This window comes from Lissotriton helveticus, chromosome 1_2 (assembly GCF_964261635.1).
Source record: "Lissotriton helveticus chromosome 1_2, aLisHel1.1, whole genome shotgun sequence".
In the NCBI taxonomy this organism is placed as follows: Eukaryota; Metazoa; Chordata; class Amphibia; order Caudata; family Salamandridae; genus Lissotriton; species Lissotriton helveticus.
This window is the reverse complement of record NC_136058.1, coordinates 147,343,959-147,364,522: the sequence shown is the minus strand read 5'-3', so window position 1 is coordinate 147,364,522 and position 20,564 is coordinate 147,343,959. Positions and strand designations below refer to the sequence as shown.

The 20,564-nt window shown below is 46.6% G+C and overlaps 1 protein-coding gene across 1 annotated transcript in view; it reads right to left on the bottom strand.

Moving 5' to 3' along the window:
* Positions 1-20,564, bottom strand: part of TTC4 (tetratricopeptide repeat domain 4) — a 160,306-nt gene that overhangs the window by 27,909 nt on the left and 111,833 nt on the right. Inside the window, exons 7-8 of the mRNA XM_078670273.1 lie at positions 19,196-19,428; positions 17,223-17,307 (exon numbers count right to left, since the gene is read on the bottom strand). Coding sequence (XP_078526399.1) covers positions 17,223-17,307; positions 19,196-19,428 — 318 coding nt within the window. The remainder of the gene's footprint in view (positions 1-17,222; positions 17,308-19,195; positions 19,429-20,564) is intronic.

Below are 20,564 nucleotides of genomic sequence, written 5' to 3'. Positions count from 1 at the left end.
AGATTCCTGCACTCAGTGTGGGAATACTGTGTGCTTCAGAGATTTTGGAAAGAGAACAAGTTATGAGATTACAAAATCATACTTAATCCACACGCTGCATTGCTAAATATCCTGGATGATATACATCTGAACAGATATATTTAAGCTTTTATTGGATCAGCCTGTTAATTGTTAACATGGATAGCACACAAAAAAGAAAGCAATTGAGGGTCCCAATATGGGTAAGTGGAGAGCCGGGCTTGACAGACACACAAATCTAACAAAAATAAGTTTGTGAACTACTAGGTTTCCACAGGAAAGACAATTGTATTTAGGGGAGGTGGGTGGAGCAACGGGTTTTGAAGTCAAGAAACTACCCTAAGACATGAGACTGTAGGTCAAGTAACAATAGTTTATGTTCATATTGTAAAAAACACTTCATTAAAATGTGTTCTCATCATAAGATATGTTTTAAGTTGCTACTGATGTTTTATGGGAACACCAAACTAAATAGTTTATTAAAAAAAAGTTCTAGGCTGGATTTCCACATACGTTCCATTATCGACGTTCACCCTCTGACACCAACTCATCCATGCATCAGCTAGTCTCATACCCTTACACATATTGAACAAAAGAATCCTGCAGACACCTGAACATACACTGTGAGAAACGCACCAACCCACACACGTTCCTATAACTCACCATTATTTGTAGGATGTTGCACTTCATCTAATTGTTTTCACACTCTATAAATCACATGCTTCCCATAGACTTAAAATAACCCACTTGGAAAGTGTGTTCTCTCTCCAAAAAATGTTTGTTTCCATTAACTTCAATGGGCTCACCAGCCACGAGCACCCAACCTCACCCTTCTTGAGGACTCAATGGGTAGTGAGAAACTAATTCAAGACACACAGACACTAGGCATCAGACACACAGACACTGGGCATCAGTACTTGTTCAGATACTCACTCCCCACGGGGGGTGGAGGGGAGAGGGGAAGGAGAGAGAGAAGAGAGAGAGAGAAAGATATTGATATACATGCAAATTCATGCACACATGGATATGCCAAAACAAATAAGCTCACAAACGCCAGGCAGTTTAAAGACTCAAGACACACCTACAGACACTGATTGGATAATGCTGAACTGCTGCTACAAGCGAATAGCTCTGCACAGAATGTTGCTTGAGCAGTAGAGGAGGGAGGTAAATGTTTTACCCGATACTGCGGAGTCCAGAAGGGCATCTTCTTTATTCAAAGAGAGTTGCCTTTACAGCCGGCATGTGGACCGTTTGCTAGTCACAAAGATGGCTGAATATATACCCCCTCCAAAAAGCTGCCAGTCAAACCAGCCCATGTTTGTATTCAGAATGTAGCACAAGTACATAAATTAAAATAAAAAAACATCTGGAACTTTTAGAGTGGAAAAAGGCACCCTGTAAACAAATTTACAAATTGCAAAGATGCTGCCTCCTAGCATGTACTATTACCATAGTAGGAGACTGTAAACGTCAGCTTTGTCTGCTTTTTTGCAGCGCTGGAAGGCAGGGGCAGTTACTTACAGTTTAAACGCATAAAAGAAAGTCATGTACTGGCTTAGTAAACAGGTTTAACTGAGCTGTGGGTCTGACGAGTTATAGAATGGGCTCTGATCATGGCAGTCTACCACAACAGAGACATTTGAGGGAATGTTTCTGCTATGCCCATCAAAACACTATGGGGCCTATTACAATGGAGGATTTTCCGCATCCTCCGGGCCGGCGGAAGCCACCGCCGGCCCGGAGGATGCGGAAAATCCTCTGCGGATCGACCAAAGACCCACCGCCACATTAGGATGGCTGGTGGGTCCTGGTTTCCGTCCGCCGCTTTTCCGCCGCGGTTGGCTTACAACGGCGGCGGGAAAGCTCTAATATGGTGACGGTGTCTCTCAGACACCGTCAGCCATATTAGGATGGCCTGTGAAAAATGCTTTTCCGCGGCGGGTTTTCCGCCGTGGAAAAGCATGTGTAACTTCACTGCGGGGGCCCGTTGCAGGCCCCCTGGGTGAAGGGGGGGTGGGGGGTGCACATGGGGGGTACCTATGGTACCCCCCTGCATTTGTATGCAGAAATCGGCAGGCTCCGCTCGGCGCCTGCCGCTTTCTGCATACAAATGCAATGTATGCATTTTTACCATTGCGGCGGATGCAGCTTGAAGCTGTACCCGCCGCAATGGTAAAAATAGAGGATGTGACCGCCAGGGTGGCGGTCACATCCTAATTGCACAGGAGGGAACTCCGCAGGCCATGCGGAGTTTCCCTCCTACTCTATGGTGGCGGACGGACTCAGGTCCGTCCGCCATCATAATCGGCCCCTATGTTTCCTTACAGAGGATGGTAATCGATGAAGGGGTACAGAGTCAGACTTATTTTGTTTATATATTAGTTCGAGGATTTTAAAAGTAGGATGTGAAAACACACCCTGCTAGTAGAGGCACATAAGTGAACAATGAAACGGGACTGGGTGTAGGGGTAGGAGGGAATGCAACACCTGAGTTTTTCCTTCATCAGCACAGGGCTCAGACCCCTGGAATTCAGGAACAACATGGGGACAGATTAGAAAAGCTGCCACACATAGGTATTATTACCATCAGTGACCTCGCATTTCCCATTGATCTCCACAGTTTGTGCTGTTCAACTACATTTTAAAAAGGCAGCTACTGACATGACTATCACCACGCTCTTCCCTCCAACGGTAGCTTATTACACGCTCTTTTACAGCACTTTCTCACCTCTTGCTGCCTTGTACCGCCATGCATGTTTTCCTGCAGTGTGTGTGACATACATCTTCCGGTTCAACATGCAGCTCATAAGGAGGGGCGTGGCTTAAGGTTGACTGAATACAGATATCACTGCAAGCCTAACTCAAAGAATAGCAAAATGCAACAGACGGTCGGGCCGCAGGAGATTGTATGAAGTAAATACGAGGGCAGAGATAGCATATGGGGTTTTGTTTTAAGTATACCTGGAACTTCAGTTGTCACCGCAATGGGAGGGGAATAGGAGTGGTCAGCATGGGGAGGGAGGGTCTAAATGCAAAATGGACAATAGGGGTAATTAACAACAGGGGAGGGAACGGCTCCATCAGCCTTAACGTAAAGCTGCTTCCTGGGATCCTGGCGTCCGACTCAAACATAATGAGCGGATGCTGAGAGAGACCGGGCTCGGAAGGGGCGAAAGAGGGGAAGCCGATACGGCACTCCCTGTTTTTTTGGGGTGTTTTTCAGCCGCCGCCATAACCTGTTGCCTCTGCTCTACTCTGTATGCAGCCAATGATAAAAGCGGGACGGTATAATAAAAGAAACCACGTAATTAGTAGTACCAAACAAACTCTTGTCGGGTGAACGGACAGAAACTAAATAAAAAACAAGCAGCAACCTCAGAAGGGTGGTGGGGGCGGTCAAACAGTGTTGTGGTAGGGGTTGGGGGGGGAGGGGGACATGGGGAAATTAAGTTACGGGCGAAGCTGAAACTCCAAAGACGAGCAAACAGCATGGCAAAGGAAGCAGCTACAAAGGCTTCATCAAGCCGGTAAACAAAAGAGAACACTTAACATGAGCAGAGGCAGGCCAATAAAAAAGAGTGCTCTCAAAGTATCATAAATAACCTGAAGAGTTAGATCACATGTAACAGGGGCAGTCCTCATGTGAGGATACAAAAGTCCAAAAGGAGGGACTACTAAACGTATTCATGCAGTTAGAAGAACTAATGAAAAGGATGGGCGGTGCTTGAAGCCCATATGGTGGATACAGCATGTCTCAAAGAGACAGCGCACATGTGCTGCCTAGGAGAGACCTAAAGAACATTCGCTAATTTCTAAAACGTGAAAGTCTTTTGACAGTCACAGCAATAGAGAAGAAACTGCCTCACACAATGCACTTCTAAAATCAGGTGTTCAGTGACACACATGAAAGAGTGCAGTATATTTATTTTATTTGTTTGCTTTGGAAAAATTGTAACATAGCTGGATCGGTTGGTGACACACACTAAGGGCAGGAACTGTCATTGAGAATTGGACTCTTACTATGGTAGTGACTGTGTTGGCCTTCCAAGCCAGCGCAGCAGACAGATTGAAAACGAAGCAAGAACCATCACACCAGCATTACTGGCCTAACAGGCAAGAAGTAATGTCATATACATGTCTAAAAAATGTGAAGAGCAAAGTAAAGAAAACCAGAAGTCAAGTAGTCTCGCCCTATAGGTCTAGAACAACTCACCCACCCACATCAGGCTTCCATCATCACTCCTGAAATTCAAAACAGTGCTTAAGGGGCACTTATTTAAGAAGTCCTTCATCGACCCTCCAAAAGCGAGTCTAAAGTCCTTTGGTCTAAAAGAGAACTTTTCCACTTCATTTTTCCACAAGTGTATATTGCATTTGTATATTTTCCCCAAACTGGTTCATGTCCATGCCTTCTACCATCAACAGTGATCCTCTCCTTCCCAGCTGATTTATGCAGAACAAATACCTATCAACACATAAATACTATACATCCATTGTTTTACAATAATAGTATGGTCTGGATAAACTAAACATGAAACATTTCTCTTCAGAAAAATCTGGATAAACTAAATATAAAACATTTCTCTTTTGAAAAATCAATGTCACTTTCATCCTCAGTCATCAATCACTTTGTCCACGTATCACTAACACTTTAACATAGATACATCGCACAATATATTCAGGCAAACTTTGCACAACAGAACAGAGCCACATATAAGCACTGCCCCTTCGCACCAATGTCTGTTCCTTTCTTTCCGTTTCTTCAAATATGGATCTGGAGCTCCACTCCTACTTCTGTATTTCGATGGCTCCCAAATACTGAATCCATGTTTAAGGGAAATGTCCCAGCCAAAAATTACCGATTTCAAACCATGCCGTTACTGAAGAAAGCAGATGTCAGTTATGGACCTGCATGAGGTGTTTCATTGGTATTTGGGTTTGGGGCAAGACTCAAAGTCGTGTGCTTAGTGCACCCTCATGAGAAAGCTATTCGGGACTGTGAAGCAATGCTATACATTGCTGAATACAGGAAAATGTCATAAACCTCACAGAAGTCTTGCACTCTATCCAACAATTGTTCACATTCCAGGTCTAAGGGAGTGGTAAGGAAAGCAATAAGAAATTGACTTAAGTGCGCAGTGGTGACACTGATATGCAGTTATATACTATTGCTTCTCTGGCAGAATGGAACCACATGGCACCATCTAGCAGTGCGTGGGAGCATTACTATAACAAACCTCTAGATCCAGTATGCTGCCTGGGGAATATTCTAAGGTGAAGAATCTACAATAGAATATTTATCAGAAATGGCATTAGAGAAGGTAAATAACTTGTTACTTTGAATTAATTTTTTCTTCTTATGTAGGATCTATGCATGCCTAATGGCGGTTTCCCAGCAATATACCAGAGGTTCTGGGTGGCCCAATTTTATGTGGCATTGCGGTAAAGGCCTCTCCTGCGGGGTAGGGTCCCTATCATAAGCTACGGTATCAGGTATCTTGATGAGGAATGCATATACTGTAAAATATTCAAACAGTCCTCATCAGTAGGCTTGCCTGCTCTGAATGAACATGGTGTATAAATTCTATCCTTCAGTGATCAAGATGGGTGCTTTAGAGTTTGTTATGACTTCTAGATTAAATGTGAATCTTTATTCTGCATAATTTTATGGTAACCACAAGAAAGTTCCCAAGAAGGGATCTGCCTCAGAAAATGACATTTTGTACACAACAGCGAATGTGCACAATATATACCATAGTATGGTACGCATTAGCAAGTTCCCAAGACTAAAAAACAAACAAATATATATATATATATATATATATGTAGGAGAGTAGGGTCTGCAATCCTATGATCACCCAGATTTTTTGCTTTTTGCTGCACTGGTTTACGACTTTCCCTGGCTGTGGGCCTGCTAATCAGACCCACAGCCTAGCTGTTCTCTCTATCCAAATTGTACTCAGGTACTGAATTGGCACTGGGCCCTCTCCAAGTCCCTGTACCCAGGGCTGAGGTGCACCCAGAAGTCTCCCAGGGGCTGAAGCATGTATTGTGCCACCCCTGGATTGACTAACTAAAACTGACACAACTGGCTGCACGACAGCTGGGGCAAGGTGGTGTACTCACCCTTTGCTTTAGATATAGTATACCTATATCTAACCCTAAAATGGACACACAGATCCCCTATCAGTCACTCCTATGGCAGGCCTTAACAATCCTGAAGGCAGAGTGCTTGGAATCGTGTGAGATGGTGCTCTGGCATGAGCTGAGCCTGTCTGCGGCTTTCGGGATCTATCCCTTAGCCGTTTCCATGATATCGCATACCATATACTCTTAAGTGCATTATAATCCTCGCGGTTATGTGCCAACTCTGGTATCGCTTTATCAAAACATGTCGAGTAAGGTGTCATACGAATTGGAATACTAACCCCTCGCCAATTCTGGCGACGGGGTTAGCATTCCACCCTTCTAGAGGGACACGACATGTATGTAACCCCTAACCCCGGTTAAAGTCAGACAGAGCCTTAGCATCCACAAAATGGATGCTGCCACCGAGACACAAGTCTGCCCTCCTGCTGCTGGGAGTCCTCCCAGAGCAGGAGATAAGGACAAAGGGTTTCCTGCCAGGGGCGGTGCCAGCACCGTCCCAGACAGGGTTTTGTGTATTGTAGGTAGGCAGGGCTTTAGAGGAAGGTGACTGCACGTGGCACCCCGGTGCTCACTGTGCATAGGCTGGCTGGAACCAGTTCCAGGGTCACTCCAGACCCTGTGCTGGGGAAAAGCCCGTCAAGGAAGTGGGTGTAACCACCCCCCTCCTAGTCCCACCCATAGGGCAGGACTTAGTCGCGTGCCAGCCCCCTTTTACAGGATAAAGGTAGAGACTGGCCCCCTTCCAAATCAGATCATCTTTGAATCCTGAAACTACTTTCTGCGAAAGGAACTCAAGACTTCTTCCTAAGATTTCTCCCTTGTGACTAAGGAGTAGTCACCCTGCACCCGCAGGCACCATCTAAGAACACTGCGGTCTGCTGCAAGTCCTTCCTCCGGAATCAGACTGCCCAGCTCGACGAGAACCGGCTTCCCTGGCACCTCTGACCTCTACCTGCATCATCAGTCACGCTGAGATTCGTGGGTGTGACGAGACCTCGAGGGACCGGCCATCTTCAAGACTGCACGACTTCTTTCCAGCAAGCCCGCCGAGTGAATTCCTGGTGAGTGCTTTGGGGTCCGAGAAGCCCCCACCCTGAGCAGCTCCAGCACCGAAGAGCAGCCCCCCAGCATCTCCACGATCTGCGTGGGGCCCTTCTGCTTTTTACTGCTCACCGCGTTGTTTGGCTACTAGCCCGCTGGCTTGTGGCCTTCCTGACGACGCCCGACGACATTTCTGCTGCTGGTCTGGTTGCTCCAGACTGGCCCTTGCTTCCCTCCATCGGAGAAGTACCCTGGACCCTCCTGGTCCGCCCAAGACGCCATTTTAGGTCCACCGCGTGGGCCTTGCATTTGCCAAGACTTGTTGCCCAATCCTGGGTCCAGCGACGTCGACAGCAAGAACCTTCGTGGGACAGCTCGCACCTCCATCCTGGTCGCCGACAACGCCTCCTGGTCCGAGAGACTGCAGAGCCCAGCAGCGCCCACTCACCTGACTGCGGTGACTTCGCCCGGTGCCATCCTGGTGCCCACTTAATCACTGGCTAGTGATTCAAGAACTTGGTCCCCTCTGCTTTCAGGTTTTCTTCTTCCTTGATCCAGGCTTGGATCCATCGAACTTTTCTTCACTGGTCGCCTGCCAGCAACTTCTTCCTTCCAGGCTCCTGGTCCGGCAACGAGATCCCCGACGTCTTTTCAGACCTATGCAGCTGCAGCCCCTGGGCTAGGTAACTTCGGCACTTCGGTGTCCCAGCATAGCCTCACTATCCTAGGGTCAGGATCCACTGTCGTTTTCTTCCTACCAGGTCGGGTTCGCCCGTGAACACTAACTTTGCCTTTACTAGCCTCCATAGACTTTGTCCCGCATCCCGCGTGAGAGTGCACACTCTGCACCCGAGTCCCCTGGGTCTCCTAGTAGTAATCTAACGATTCCCTAGTCCAGTCCTAGCGATTCCAAAGCCTATTAGAACTGTTACTTACCTGCTAGTAATTCGCATTCCACTTTTAAAGTATATGGTTTTTCGTGCCCCTCGGGCATTTGTGTATAACGTGCTAACTTAAGTATTTTCGTAAGAGTTTTGTTGTGTGCCTAGCACCCTGTCCTCATAAAGAGTACAGGGTTGTTGTGATTCTAATAAATACATTGTTTATTTTCATAACACTTGTGTGGTGTCCTTTCACTGGGTGTTCAAGGGGTAATGTGATGGTAAAACAGCTGGCTTAACACGCCCTCTAGAGTCTTAGCCTTAGACTGCTCGTATCCATGCTACTAGGATAGCTGGTCTATAAGGTTGACTTACAACCAATCATCAATAAGGGTTGTTTGGACTGATATATAGTGATCACTAGAATAGTGAACACTGCACATCAGGCCAACTTCTCACATTGGTGAGCAGCGGTTGGGATTTGAGCTTGCTGTTGTTTTACCACACATGCCCTAAGAATATCTTGTGAAAGATCACATAAGTACTAAAGGTACATATAACTTAGCTTAGAATACTCTGAGTTCTACTGAACCAGCTGTTGTAGCTCCTAGGGCCTAGCACACCCTAAACTACAACTCTAGCAAGGGATCAGTAGGCAAACATATAGTGTAGGTAAGTGCACCACTTACACCTCACTAGAAAAGCATGTCGACTCAGGGGGACTCTACTGAGACTCCCCTGGTCAGTGTTGACCCTCCACAGGTCACTTCAAGATATGCAGCTCTCAGTTTTCAGGAGATGAGACAAATCTGTGTCTCCAGGAAACTGAAGCAGGGGTCTAACCCCACCATTCCCTTTCTGATAGGTCTCTTAGAGACATATGATGCCAGAAAGCTCTCTCAGTTACATGAGAGCATGCCAGCCTTAGAGGGAACCTCTGGGGATCCAGACCTCCCCAACACTGATTCAGCAGTTGAGGAGGAGGATCAGGAGGTACTCTCTGGGGATGAGGTAGACAAGGGTCTTGAGGTAGTCAGAAGGCTAACTAGGACCAACTTAGACTTACTTGGGCTAGGATCTGGGGGACCCCCAGTACTAACCCGAAGTGGGCCTAACCTTGGAGTTAGGAGAGATAGATCTCTTTCTAGGGACTCCAATAGATCTCTGCACTCTAATGCCTCTTCTCAGGGGAGAAGGAATCCTCCACAGAGGAGATTTACTTCCCCTCAGAGAAGGGAGCATGAGGCTAGGATGAGACAAGCTGAACTGAGGATTGAAAGGGAAGAAATTGCCCTGGCCAAAGAGAAGCTTGCCCTGGCAAGAGAGCAGCAGATGAGTGGGTTAGCTCCCACTGGTGGCAGCAATCTCCCAAGAGATAGAGAGAAGGGTTTAGATACTAAACACCTGACTAAAATAGTGCCCCCCTTTAAGCAAGGAGATGATATCCAGAAATGGATGGCTGCTCTGGAGAGGGCCTGCACTGTGCAGGGCATTCCCCAGAGTCAGTGGGCAGCTATACTGTGGCTCTCCTTTGATGGTAAAGGTAGAGATAAGCTCCTCACTACAAGAGTGGAGGATGCTAACAATTACCAGGTCCTGAAGAATACACTGGTTGATGGGTTTGGTTTAACCACTGAGCAGTACAGGTTGCTGTTCAGAGACACCCAGAAAACTCAGTCTCAGGACTGGTCTGATTTTGTGGATTGTGCCACTAAGGCTTTGGAGGGCTGGTTGCTGGGTAGCAAGGTTACAGATTACACAGGATTGTATAATCTAATGATGAGAGAACAAATTTTGAACAATTGTCAGAACCAGTTGCTGCACCAGCACCTTGTTGATTCAGATCTGACCTCTCCCCAAGAATTGGGAAAGAAGGCAGACAAATGGGTCAGGACAAGGATCAAGCAGAACCAGAACCAGAACCAGGGTGGTCAGAAGAAAGCAGACCAGAAGGGTAATGTTAAGAATGAGCAAAATGACCAGAAGTCTTCACCAGGTCCCCAACAAACCAAAGAGGGTGGGGGTCAGGCTTCCCAGAAGAAGAAGACTCAAGAAGGCCAGTCAAAAAGGTGGTGCCAGTACTGCAAAAGTAAATCTCACTGGTTTAGTGAGTGCACCAAAAGAGGAGGACAAACTCCTGCCACTACAGCTCCTAAAGCAACTGCACCCCCTAGTACAGTCAGTAGTGGTAGTGTCACTCCCAAGGCATTAGTTGGGTTAACCTTGGGTACTGAGGGGTCTGACAACTTAGTTGGCACACTCACTCAGGCTGTCCTTGTCTGTACAGGGGATATGGATATGTCCCCTGAAATAAGTCCCAATACTTTGGGCAAATACAGGCAGACACCTTTGATTAATGGCAAAATGGCTCAGGCCTATAGGGACACTTGTGCCAGTGTCACCATGGTGACACCTAACTTTGTGGACCCTGGACAGATCATGCCAGGTACTGATTTCCTGGTGACCAATGCCAGCAATGTCACTACTAGTCATAGTGTGGCAATTGTGGCTTTCTCCTGGGGTGGAGTGAAGGGACAAAAGAAAGTTGTAGTCAGTTCAGACCTCCCAGTTGATTGTTTGTTGGGCAATGATTTGGAGTCATCACAATGGTCAGAAGTGGAGCAGAGGACTCACATGGAGATGTTAGGCTTGCCAGCACATGTGCTTGCTGTGACTAGGTCACAGGCCAGAAGATGCCCCACTGAACAGGTGCTGGATCCTGAAATTATGGACCAGACACCTCCCAAGAAGAAGAGCAGTAAGGGTAAGGCTTTGCCTTCCCCCTTGCCCCAGGTTGAGGATCAAGTCTCTGAGGAGGCTGATCTAGAAGAGCTGAGGGAAACTGAGCCTAAAGAGCTTGAACTTGATCAAGTTGAGTTTCTGGGCTCAGGGGGACCCTCCAGAGCAGACCTGGGGAAGGAACAGTTGAGCTGCCCTTCCCTTGAACCCCTCAGACAGCAGGCTGCTGCTGAGGCTGCAGGGAATGCCACAGGTGCCCACAGGGTATACTGGGAAGATGGACTCCTGTACTCTGAGTCAAGAGACCCCAAGCCTGGTGCAACCAGGAGGCTGGTCATCCCCTTGTCTCTGAGAGGTTTCCTTCTCACCTTGGCCCATGAGATTCCCCTTGCAGGTCATTTAGGTCAGACAAAGACTTGGGACAGGCTTGTCTCACACTTTCACTGGCCACATATGAATGAGAATACCAAGGAGTTTTGTCGCTCATGTGTCACTTGCCAAGCCAGTGGTAAGTCAGGTGGCACAACAAAGGCCCCCCTCATACCACTACCTGTGGTGGGGGTTCCCTTTGAAAGAGTGGGGATAGACATTGTTGGTCCAATGGAACCCCAGACAGCATCAGGACACAAGTTTATACTGGTGGTGGTGGACCATGCCACCAGGTATCCTGAGGCTATTCCCCTTAGGACCACTACAGCCCCTGTAGTGGCAAGAGCCCTAGTTGGAGTGTTCTCCAGAGTGGGTTTCCCTAAGGAGGTCGTTTCTGACAGAGGTACAAACTTCATGTCAGGATATCTGACTGCCATGTGGAAAGAGTGTGGTGTGAACTACAAGTTCACCACACCCTATCATCCACAATGCAATGGGCTTGTTGAGAGATTCAACAGGACCCTGAAAGGGATGATTCATGGACTACCTGAACCTCTTAGGAGAAGATGGGATGTCCTGATCCCCTGCCTCTTGTTTGCTTACAGAGAGGTCCCACAGAAGGGGGTTGGCTACAGCCCTTTTGAGCTTCTGTATGGGCATCCTGTAAGAGGACCCCTGTGTTTGGTGAAGGAAGGATGGGAGAGACCTCTCAAAAAGCCTGCAACCAACATAGTGGACTATGTACTTGGTCTCCGCTCCAGGATGGCTGAATACATGGAGAAGGCATCCAAAAACCTTGAGGCCAGCCAAGAACTTCAAAAAGCTTGGCATGACCAAAAGGCTGTTCTGACTGTGTACCAGCCAGGACAGAAGGTGTGGGTGCTGGAGCCAGTGGCCCCAGCAGCTCTGAAAGACAAATGGTCTGGGCCCCACACCATCATTGAGCAAAAGGGAGAGGTTACCTACTTGGTGGACCTTGGAACTCCCAGGAGCCCTCTCAGAGTGCTCCATGTTAACAGGCTCAAGGCATATGTTGACAGGAAGGACATGAGCTTGCTCATGGCCACAGATGAGGGACAGGAGGAAGAGAGTGACCCTCTCCCAGACCTGCTCACTCAGAATCCTGATGATGGGTCAGTTAATGGTGTTGTCTTTTGTGGCAGCCTCACTGAACATCAGCAACAGGATTGCAGGCAAGTTCTGCAATCCTACAGACATATGTTCTCGCTGACACCCAGCCAAACTGATTGGTGTACCCATGATGTTGACACTGGAGACAGTCTGCCTGTCAAGAGTAAAATCTACAGGCAGCCTGATCATGTTAGAGACTGCATCAAAACTGAAGTGCAGAAAATGTTGGAGCTGGGAGTCATTGAGCCCTCAGATAGCCCTTGGGCTAGCCCAGTAGTTCTAGTGCCAAAGCCTCACACCCAGGGTGGTAAGAGAGAGATGAGGTTTTGCGTAGACTACAGAGGCCTCAATGCAGTCACTAAGACTGATGCCCACCCAATACCAAGAGCAGATGAGCTTATAGACAGATTGGCTTCTGCCAACTTCTTAAGCACATTTGATTTGACAGCTGGGTATTGGCAAATCAGGTTAGCTGAGGAAGCCAAACCTAAGACAGCATTTTCTACCCCTGGAGGGCATTATCAATTTGTGGTAATGCCCTTTGGACTGAAAAATGCGCCTGCCACCTTCCAAAGGTTGGTGAATCAAGTCCTCACTGGGCTGGATGACTTCTGTGCAGCTTATCTTGACGATATTGCTGTCTTTAGCTCCACCTGGGAGGATCACCTGGTCCACCTGAGGAAAGTGTTAGAGGCCCTGCAAAAGGCAGGCCTCACTATCAAGGCCACAAAGTGCCAGATAGGGCAGTCACAGGTTGTATACCTGGGCCACCTTGTAGGTGGAGGCCAGGTTCAGCCACTGGAGAGTAAGATACAGGCCATCAAGGACTGGACTCCTCCAATCACCCAGACTCAGGTTCGAGCTTTCTTGGGCCTGACTGGGTACTATAGGAAGTTTGTCAGAAATGATGGGTCCATAGTGACCCCCCTTAATGACCTGACAAGCAAGAAGATGCCAAAGAAAGTTCAGTGGACAGCAAGCTGTCAGAGAGCATTCAATGACCTAAAGCAGGCCATGTGCACAGCACCTATCCTCAAGAGTCCAGATTACTCCAAGCCATTCATTGTCCAAACAGATGCTTCTGAGTTGGGTGTGGGAGCTGTTCTGTCTCAACTGAATTTTGATGGTAATGATCAGCCTATTGCTTTCATTAGTAGGAGGTTGACACCCAGAGAGAAAAATTGGTCAGCTATTGAGAGGGAGGCCTTTGCTGTGGTCTGGGCCCTGAAGAAGCTGAGGGCCTACTTGTTTGGCACTCACTTCACCATTCAGACAGACCATAAGCCCCTCTTGTGGCTAAATCAGATGAAGGGTGAAAACCCCAAACTGTTTAGGTGGTCCATTTCCCTACAGGGGATGGATTTTACAGTGGAGCATAGACCTGGGACTGATCACAGCAATGCTGATGGGCTCTCCAGGTATTTCCACTTAGAGCAAGAAGACTCACCTGGTCAAGGTTAGTTTATTGTCCCAAAGTTTGGGGGGGGGGGTCATGTAGGAGAGTAGGGTCTGCAATCCTATGATCACCCAGATTTTTTGCTTTTTGCTGCACTGGTTTACGACTTTCCCTGGCTGTGGGCCTGCTAATCAGACCCACAGCCTAGCTGTTCTCTCTATCCAAATTGTACTCAGGTACTGAATTGGCACTGGGCCCTCTCCAAGTCCCTGTACCCAGGGCTGAGGTGCACCCAGAAGTCTCCCAGGGGCTGAAGCATGTATTGTGCCACCCCTGGATTGACTAACTAAAACTGACACAACTGGCTGCACGACAGCTGGGGCAAGGTGGTGTACTCACCCTTTGCTTTAGATATAGTATACCTATATCTAACCCTAAAATGGACACACAGATCCCCTATCAGTCACTCCTATGGCAGGCCTTAACAATCCTGAAGGCAGAGTGCTTGGAATCGTGTGAGATGGTGCTCTGGCATGAGCTGAGCCTGTCTGCGGCTTTCGGGATCTATCCCTTAGCCGTTTCCATGATATCGCATACCATATACTCTTAAGTGCATTATAATCCTCGCGGTTATGTGCCAACTCTGGTATCGCTTTATCAAAACATGTCGAGTAAGGTGTCATACGAATTGGAATACTAACCCCTCGCCAATTCTGGCGACGGGGTTAGCATTCCACCCTTCTAGAGGGACACGACATGTATGTAACCCCTAACCCCGGTTAAAGTCAGACAGAGCCTTAGCATCCACAAAATGGATGCTGCCACCGAGACACAAGTCTGCCCTCCTGCTGCTGGGAGTCCTCCCAGAGCAGGAGATAAGGACAAAGGGTTTCCTGCCAGGGGCGGTGCCAGCACCGTCCCAGACAGGGTTTTGTGTATTGTAGGTAGGCAGGGCTTTAGAGGAAGGTGACTGCACGTGGCACCCCGGTGCTCACTGTGCATAGGCTGGCTGGAACCAGTTCCAGGGTCACTCCAGACCCTGTGCTGGGGAAAAGCCCGCCAAGGAAGTGGGTGTAACCACCCCCCTCCTAGTCCCACCCATAGGGCAGGACTTAGTCGCGTGCCAGCCCCCTTTTACAGGATAAAGGTAGAGACTGGCCCCCTTCCAAATCAGATCATCTTTGAATCCTGAAACTACTTTCTGCGAAAGGAACTCAAGACTTCTTCCTAAGATTTCTCCCTTGTGACTAAGGAGTAGTCACCCTGCACCCGCAGGCACCATCTAAGAACACTGCGGTCTGCTGCAAGTCCTTCCTCCGGAATCCGACTGCCCAGCTCGACGAGAACCGGCTTCCCTGGCACCTCTGACCTCTACCTGCATCATCAGTCACGCTGAGATTCGTGGGTGTGACGAGACCTCGAGGGACCGGCCATCTTCAAGACTGCACGACTTCTTTCCAGCAAGCCCGCCGAGTGAATTCCTGGTGAGTGCTTTGGGGTCCGAGAAGCCCCCACCCTGAGCAGCTCCAGCACCGAAGAGCAGCCCCCCAGCATCTCCACGATCTGCGTGGGGCCCTTCTGCTTTTTACTGCTCACCGCGTTGTTTGGCTACTAGCCCGCTGGCTTGTGGCCTTCCTGACGACGCCCGACAACATTTCTGCTGCTGGTCTGGTTGCTCCAGACTGGCCCTTGCTTCCCTCCATCGGAGAAGTACCCTGGACCCTCCTGGTCCGCCCAAGACGCCATTTTAGGTCCACCGCGTGGGCCTTGCATTTGCCAAGACTTGTTGCCCAATCCTGGGTCCAGCGACGTCGACAGCAAGAACCTTCGTGGGACAGCTCGCACCTCCATCCTGGTCGCCGACAACGCCTCCTGGTCCGAGAGACTGCAGAGCCCAGCAGCGCCCACTCACCTGACTGCGGTGACTTCGCCCGGTGCCATCCTGGTGCCCACTTAATCACTGGCTAGTGATTCAAGAACTTGGTCCCCTCTGCTTTCAGGTTTTCTTCTTCCTTGATCCAGGCTTGGATCCATCGAACTTTTCTTCACTGGTCGCCTGCCAGCAACTTCTTCCTTCCAGGCTCCTGGTCCGGCAACGAGATCCCCGACGTCTTTTCAGACCTATGCAGCTGCAGCCCCTGGGCTAGGTAACTTCGGCACTTCGGTGTCCCAGCATAGCCTCACTATCCTAGGGTCAGGATCCACTGTCGTTTTCTTCCTACCAGGTCGGGTTCGCCCGTGAACACTAACTTTGCCTTTACTAGCCTCCATAGACTTTGTCCCGCATCCCGCGTGAGAGTGCACACTCTGCACCCGAGTCCCCTGGGTCTCCTAGTAGTAATCTAACGATTCCCTAGTCCAGTTCTAGCGATTCCAAAGCCTATTAGAACTGTTACTTACCTGCTAGTAATTCGCATTCCACTTTTAAAGTATATGGTTTTTCGTGCCCCTCGGGCATTTGTGTATAACGTGCTAACTTAAGTATTTTCGTAAGAGTTTTGTTGTGTGCCTAGCACCCTGTCCTCATAAAGAGTACAGGGTTGTTGTGATTCTAATAAATACATTGTTTATTTTCATAACACTTGTGTGGTGTCCTTTCACTGGGTGTTCAAGGGGTAATGTGATGGTAAAACAGCTGGCTTAACACGCCCTCTAGAGTCTTAGCCTTAGACTGCTCGTATCCATGCTACTAGGATAGCTGGTCTATAAGGTTGACTTACAACCAATCATCAATAAGGGTTGTTTGGACTGATATGTAGTGATCACTAGAATAGTGAACACTGCACATCAGGCCAACTTCTCACAATATATATATATATATATATATATATATATATATATATATATCAATTTTATAACAACTGAAAATCTAAACTATACCTCCCAAAAGGCAGTCATGTTCATGCAAAAAACCAGAACAGACTGGCCGCGTCACATACGGCATATTGGCAAAAATGTTGAGGTTAACAGGGATAAAAGAGAAGGACTTCTATGCACAGAGAAGAGGTCACACAATATGCAAGTGGGACCCAGTCTCCACACTTAGTTAATTCCAGATTAGCCCCTTAGGGAACAGGTGAGAAGTTATTTCCCACAACAATCTGAGGATGTTAGTTTTCCATTACAAGTGTGATGGGAAGCTATCCCAGAGTAAACAACCGAGTGTTTTGCAGGTATTTCTTAAGACGCAACAAGAGGTTGAGGATATGGGATGCAAACGTGGGCTTCCCTGTAGGCTTGTGAGAGTGTAACAGGTTGGTAAAGTAACCTACAGTTGGACTATAAAATGGCATTATGCACCAGACAGAGTGCTTTGAAGTTTAGTATTTGCGTGATGGGGAAACAATACAGGAAAAATCGAAGCAGACATGATATTGCACACACTGCAGCCTTTTCAAACCATGACGTTTGTACAGAAAAGACATTTGCGACAAATTCATAAGGTCTGCCCACATTTGCACGTCACTGCTAAAGGAATAACATACTGATCCTACCTCCAAATTGTGAGCGTGATATTTTCTTTCCGAATCCCAAGGTGGCAGCTCATCTCCAAACATTACCAAAATATGGTCAATAAACCTGAAACAATAGGAAAAGAACTGCATTGTTGGTAGAGGCTTTATGATACTTAATACAAACAATAGGAAAAGAGATGCATTGTTGATGGAGGCTTTATGATACTTAACACATCCCCATCAGTGAGGCATTTTATAAATGAAAAACTATTAAGTGTATTATCTCAACTGCCAGGAAGAAGCATTAAAGCAGGGATGTATTAAGGGACACAATATGTTGACTGTCAACCACTATGTACCTTTGGCTTTCTCGTTTTCCATGAGAACGTCCTTGCTGTCTACCAGAACAAAGTATCCAATATGTCTATTCCCTTGTTTCCCTTCATTTTCCACCTGCCTCGGATGCCTCCCTCAAAATCAAATGTCCTTTTGGAGGTGCAACATGTCAGATGGTAAGCTGACCTGGGTTAATTACCATGTAGGGTCACAGTTAACTTATAGGTATACAGAAAAAAGGAAGCAAAGTAGATTCAAGTATCTGGTTTTCATACCGAGATGTGGTCTTATGCAATGTTACATGATCCTTGATAGAAATATAAAGAACTAAATTAAAATATATGTCATGTATTACATTCCCCAGATAGCAGCCATTGCAGTAAAGATATGATGCATTCCTAAACTCCTAACTTTTTTATGTAAATAAGATTCCGGCAATAGTGGATTTTGTTTTTTGTCGAACGAATGAGTTTTTGTTTTATATCAGGTTATTTTAGACTTGAACCAGTTCAAATGAACAATGGATTATTTGATTGCAAATGTTTCTCAAGATGAGGATGAATATATAGTAGGTGTGATTGTCACGTATTCCTCCTTTGTGGTGACAGGCTATGAATTTGATTAACAAAAAAAAAACACAGGATTAGGGCAAAAGCATTCCAGTTGCAGCTTTCCTCAAAAATATGGTGTTACTGTCCCATGGTTTCCATTTTGCTAAACCAAGCCTACAAAGTCTAAATGAAAGCCTAGGAGCAGAAACAAGTGGTCTTCTTGACATTGGGACCTTTGGTAACCCTTTGCATTAAACACCACAAGATGTGCTTTTTTTGTTGCAGCTTCAAACACCTAAGAAAAAGACAAACACTGTTCTTTACAACTCGAAACGAGTAAATTCTGCATAATGTAGACTACCAAGGACATTAAAGCAAAATGCAGCTGACATACAGTATGAAGGCATTGGTCAAAATAGCCTTGCAGTGATTACAGGGCCCTACTTTTATCAAATGGTATGGATGGGCACAGGTTTAACACCAGTTACACTTTGGCTCTTCCGGTGCTTCATCTGGTAACTGCTCCGGGACCACTACCACTCCTGCCCCCTGGGCAAAAGTCATATTAAGCCAAGGCCTTAAAAGACAGCACACTTGAAATAAATGCAACACATTACGCAAATTAACCCGCAAAACCTTACACTGTACTTTGGCTTGCATTATTGTGCTGCATAATGAGTGACAAACCGTAATCCTGCATGTATTGGTGACCTAAAGAAGCAACTCTTCTGAAACCTTTGAGTTTACACCACTACATAACTAGCATGCTATGTAAACCATATACATTATTTACATTCGATATGGTAAATTCAACTCGACACCATGTCACCAACTTCGGTTGCTTAAGTCCTACACTTCTTGCAAGTCAACACATACAATCACATTTAAGAATTTTGGCCGTGTGGAGTAGCACAGTGTTGATAAACTGGCATTAAAACACACCGTGATGTCTTTCCGAGAGGCATCACTATAGTCTTAACACAATGATCCACACTGTCTAAGACCTTCCGAAGCTTAGCAAAGACCACTGCACTCACTTCTGTAACAATCAACTTTGAACTTCCAAGTTTTGCTCAGTTTTGTAAATAGTTATCAACACAATTCAGATGCAGCCTCAATAATTACCTTGAGTCTTCATGGAAGGCTGAGACGAAGTCAGTTTGTCCGTGTTCCGGATACAAGAATAGTACTGGCCAGACAAGACTACGATTTCCATCTAAATGCACCTTTCCAGCAGGAACATTTTCGGCATCAAGTTCATTTAAGGACAGTTCATCAAGATTTTCTGACATTGCACTGTCTTCGTCATCATCTTCAGCCACATTTGCAGCCTTCTTACAAAGTTTGATTTTTCTATCCTGTGACAAAAATAACACTAAAAAGTGATATGAGCAAAGCAATACCAATCTCAGAATGTCTAAACAAAATAAATCAAGACAAAAATGTTGATTTAATGCTTCCTGCAGCTTATTTTCACGTATTTGCTTAATATTTAACAGTGACTTAATTTCCCCGCTTCTTGACACCAGCATTAAAACACAGCAAGTCAGAATATTTAACGCCTTCTGGCCCTTCGTAAGTATAGGGACAGATGATGCTTTATGTTCGCATTCAGCGTATTTACTCCAGAGACCTTTCCTTTTTGTTCCAGACCATCCCTCAGGCAAACCAAAGGCTTCCTCCAACACCAGATCGAACTATGGGACTTAAATGCTGATCTGAATATGTGGCTCAAACCCAGACAAAGAAAAGAACCAAGCTTAACAAACTTGCCAAAAACTAAACCTCTCCCCACCACACAAGGGATTTATCAAGTCAAAAGCTCTCCACTTACATAGTAAAAACACCGCAGTAAAACTAAGTGGCTTTGAATTGTGGGTAAACAGTTAAACTCCTTCACCATCATAGAGCCGATGAGTCCAGCGGTTAATTCCCCAAAGATGAGGGTGTGTATCCACCACCCGATAAAGACTCTGGGCTCAATAGATGCCTGGCGACAGATGGTGGGTCTGAATAAATACCATACTAATCATAACAAGAAATATGGCCACGCCTTCCGAATAGATTTCTTTTTCATAGAAGTAAAGCTGGCGAATAAGCTAAAGGGGGTATTTCACCGACCAGAGCATCTTTCAGACCACTCTGCGGTAAAACGGGAGCTTTCCCTTGATAATAACCTAACCCCATCTAGATGGACACTTGATAGATCACTACTAGGGAAGCAGGAAATTATAAATTATTTGAAACAAGACACCGTAGAATACTTTGAATGAAATAATGTCTCTGCCCCCATACACATTATATGAGATGAGATTGATTAGCTACGCTGCACATAGAAGGAAAGAGAACAATAACAAAGTTATGTTATGTTATGTTATGTTATTTTGTGACTTATAGCGCACGGCTACTTAATGAGTGTCCCGGCGCTTTATTGACATCCTAAAAGCAAACATAACACAAAGAATAAAGAGGGAAGCACAAAAAGAATTTTAAT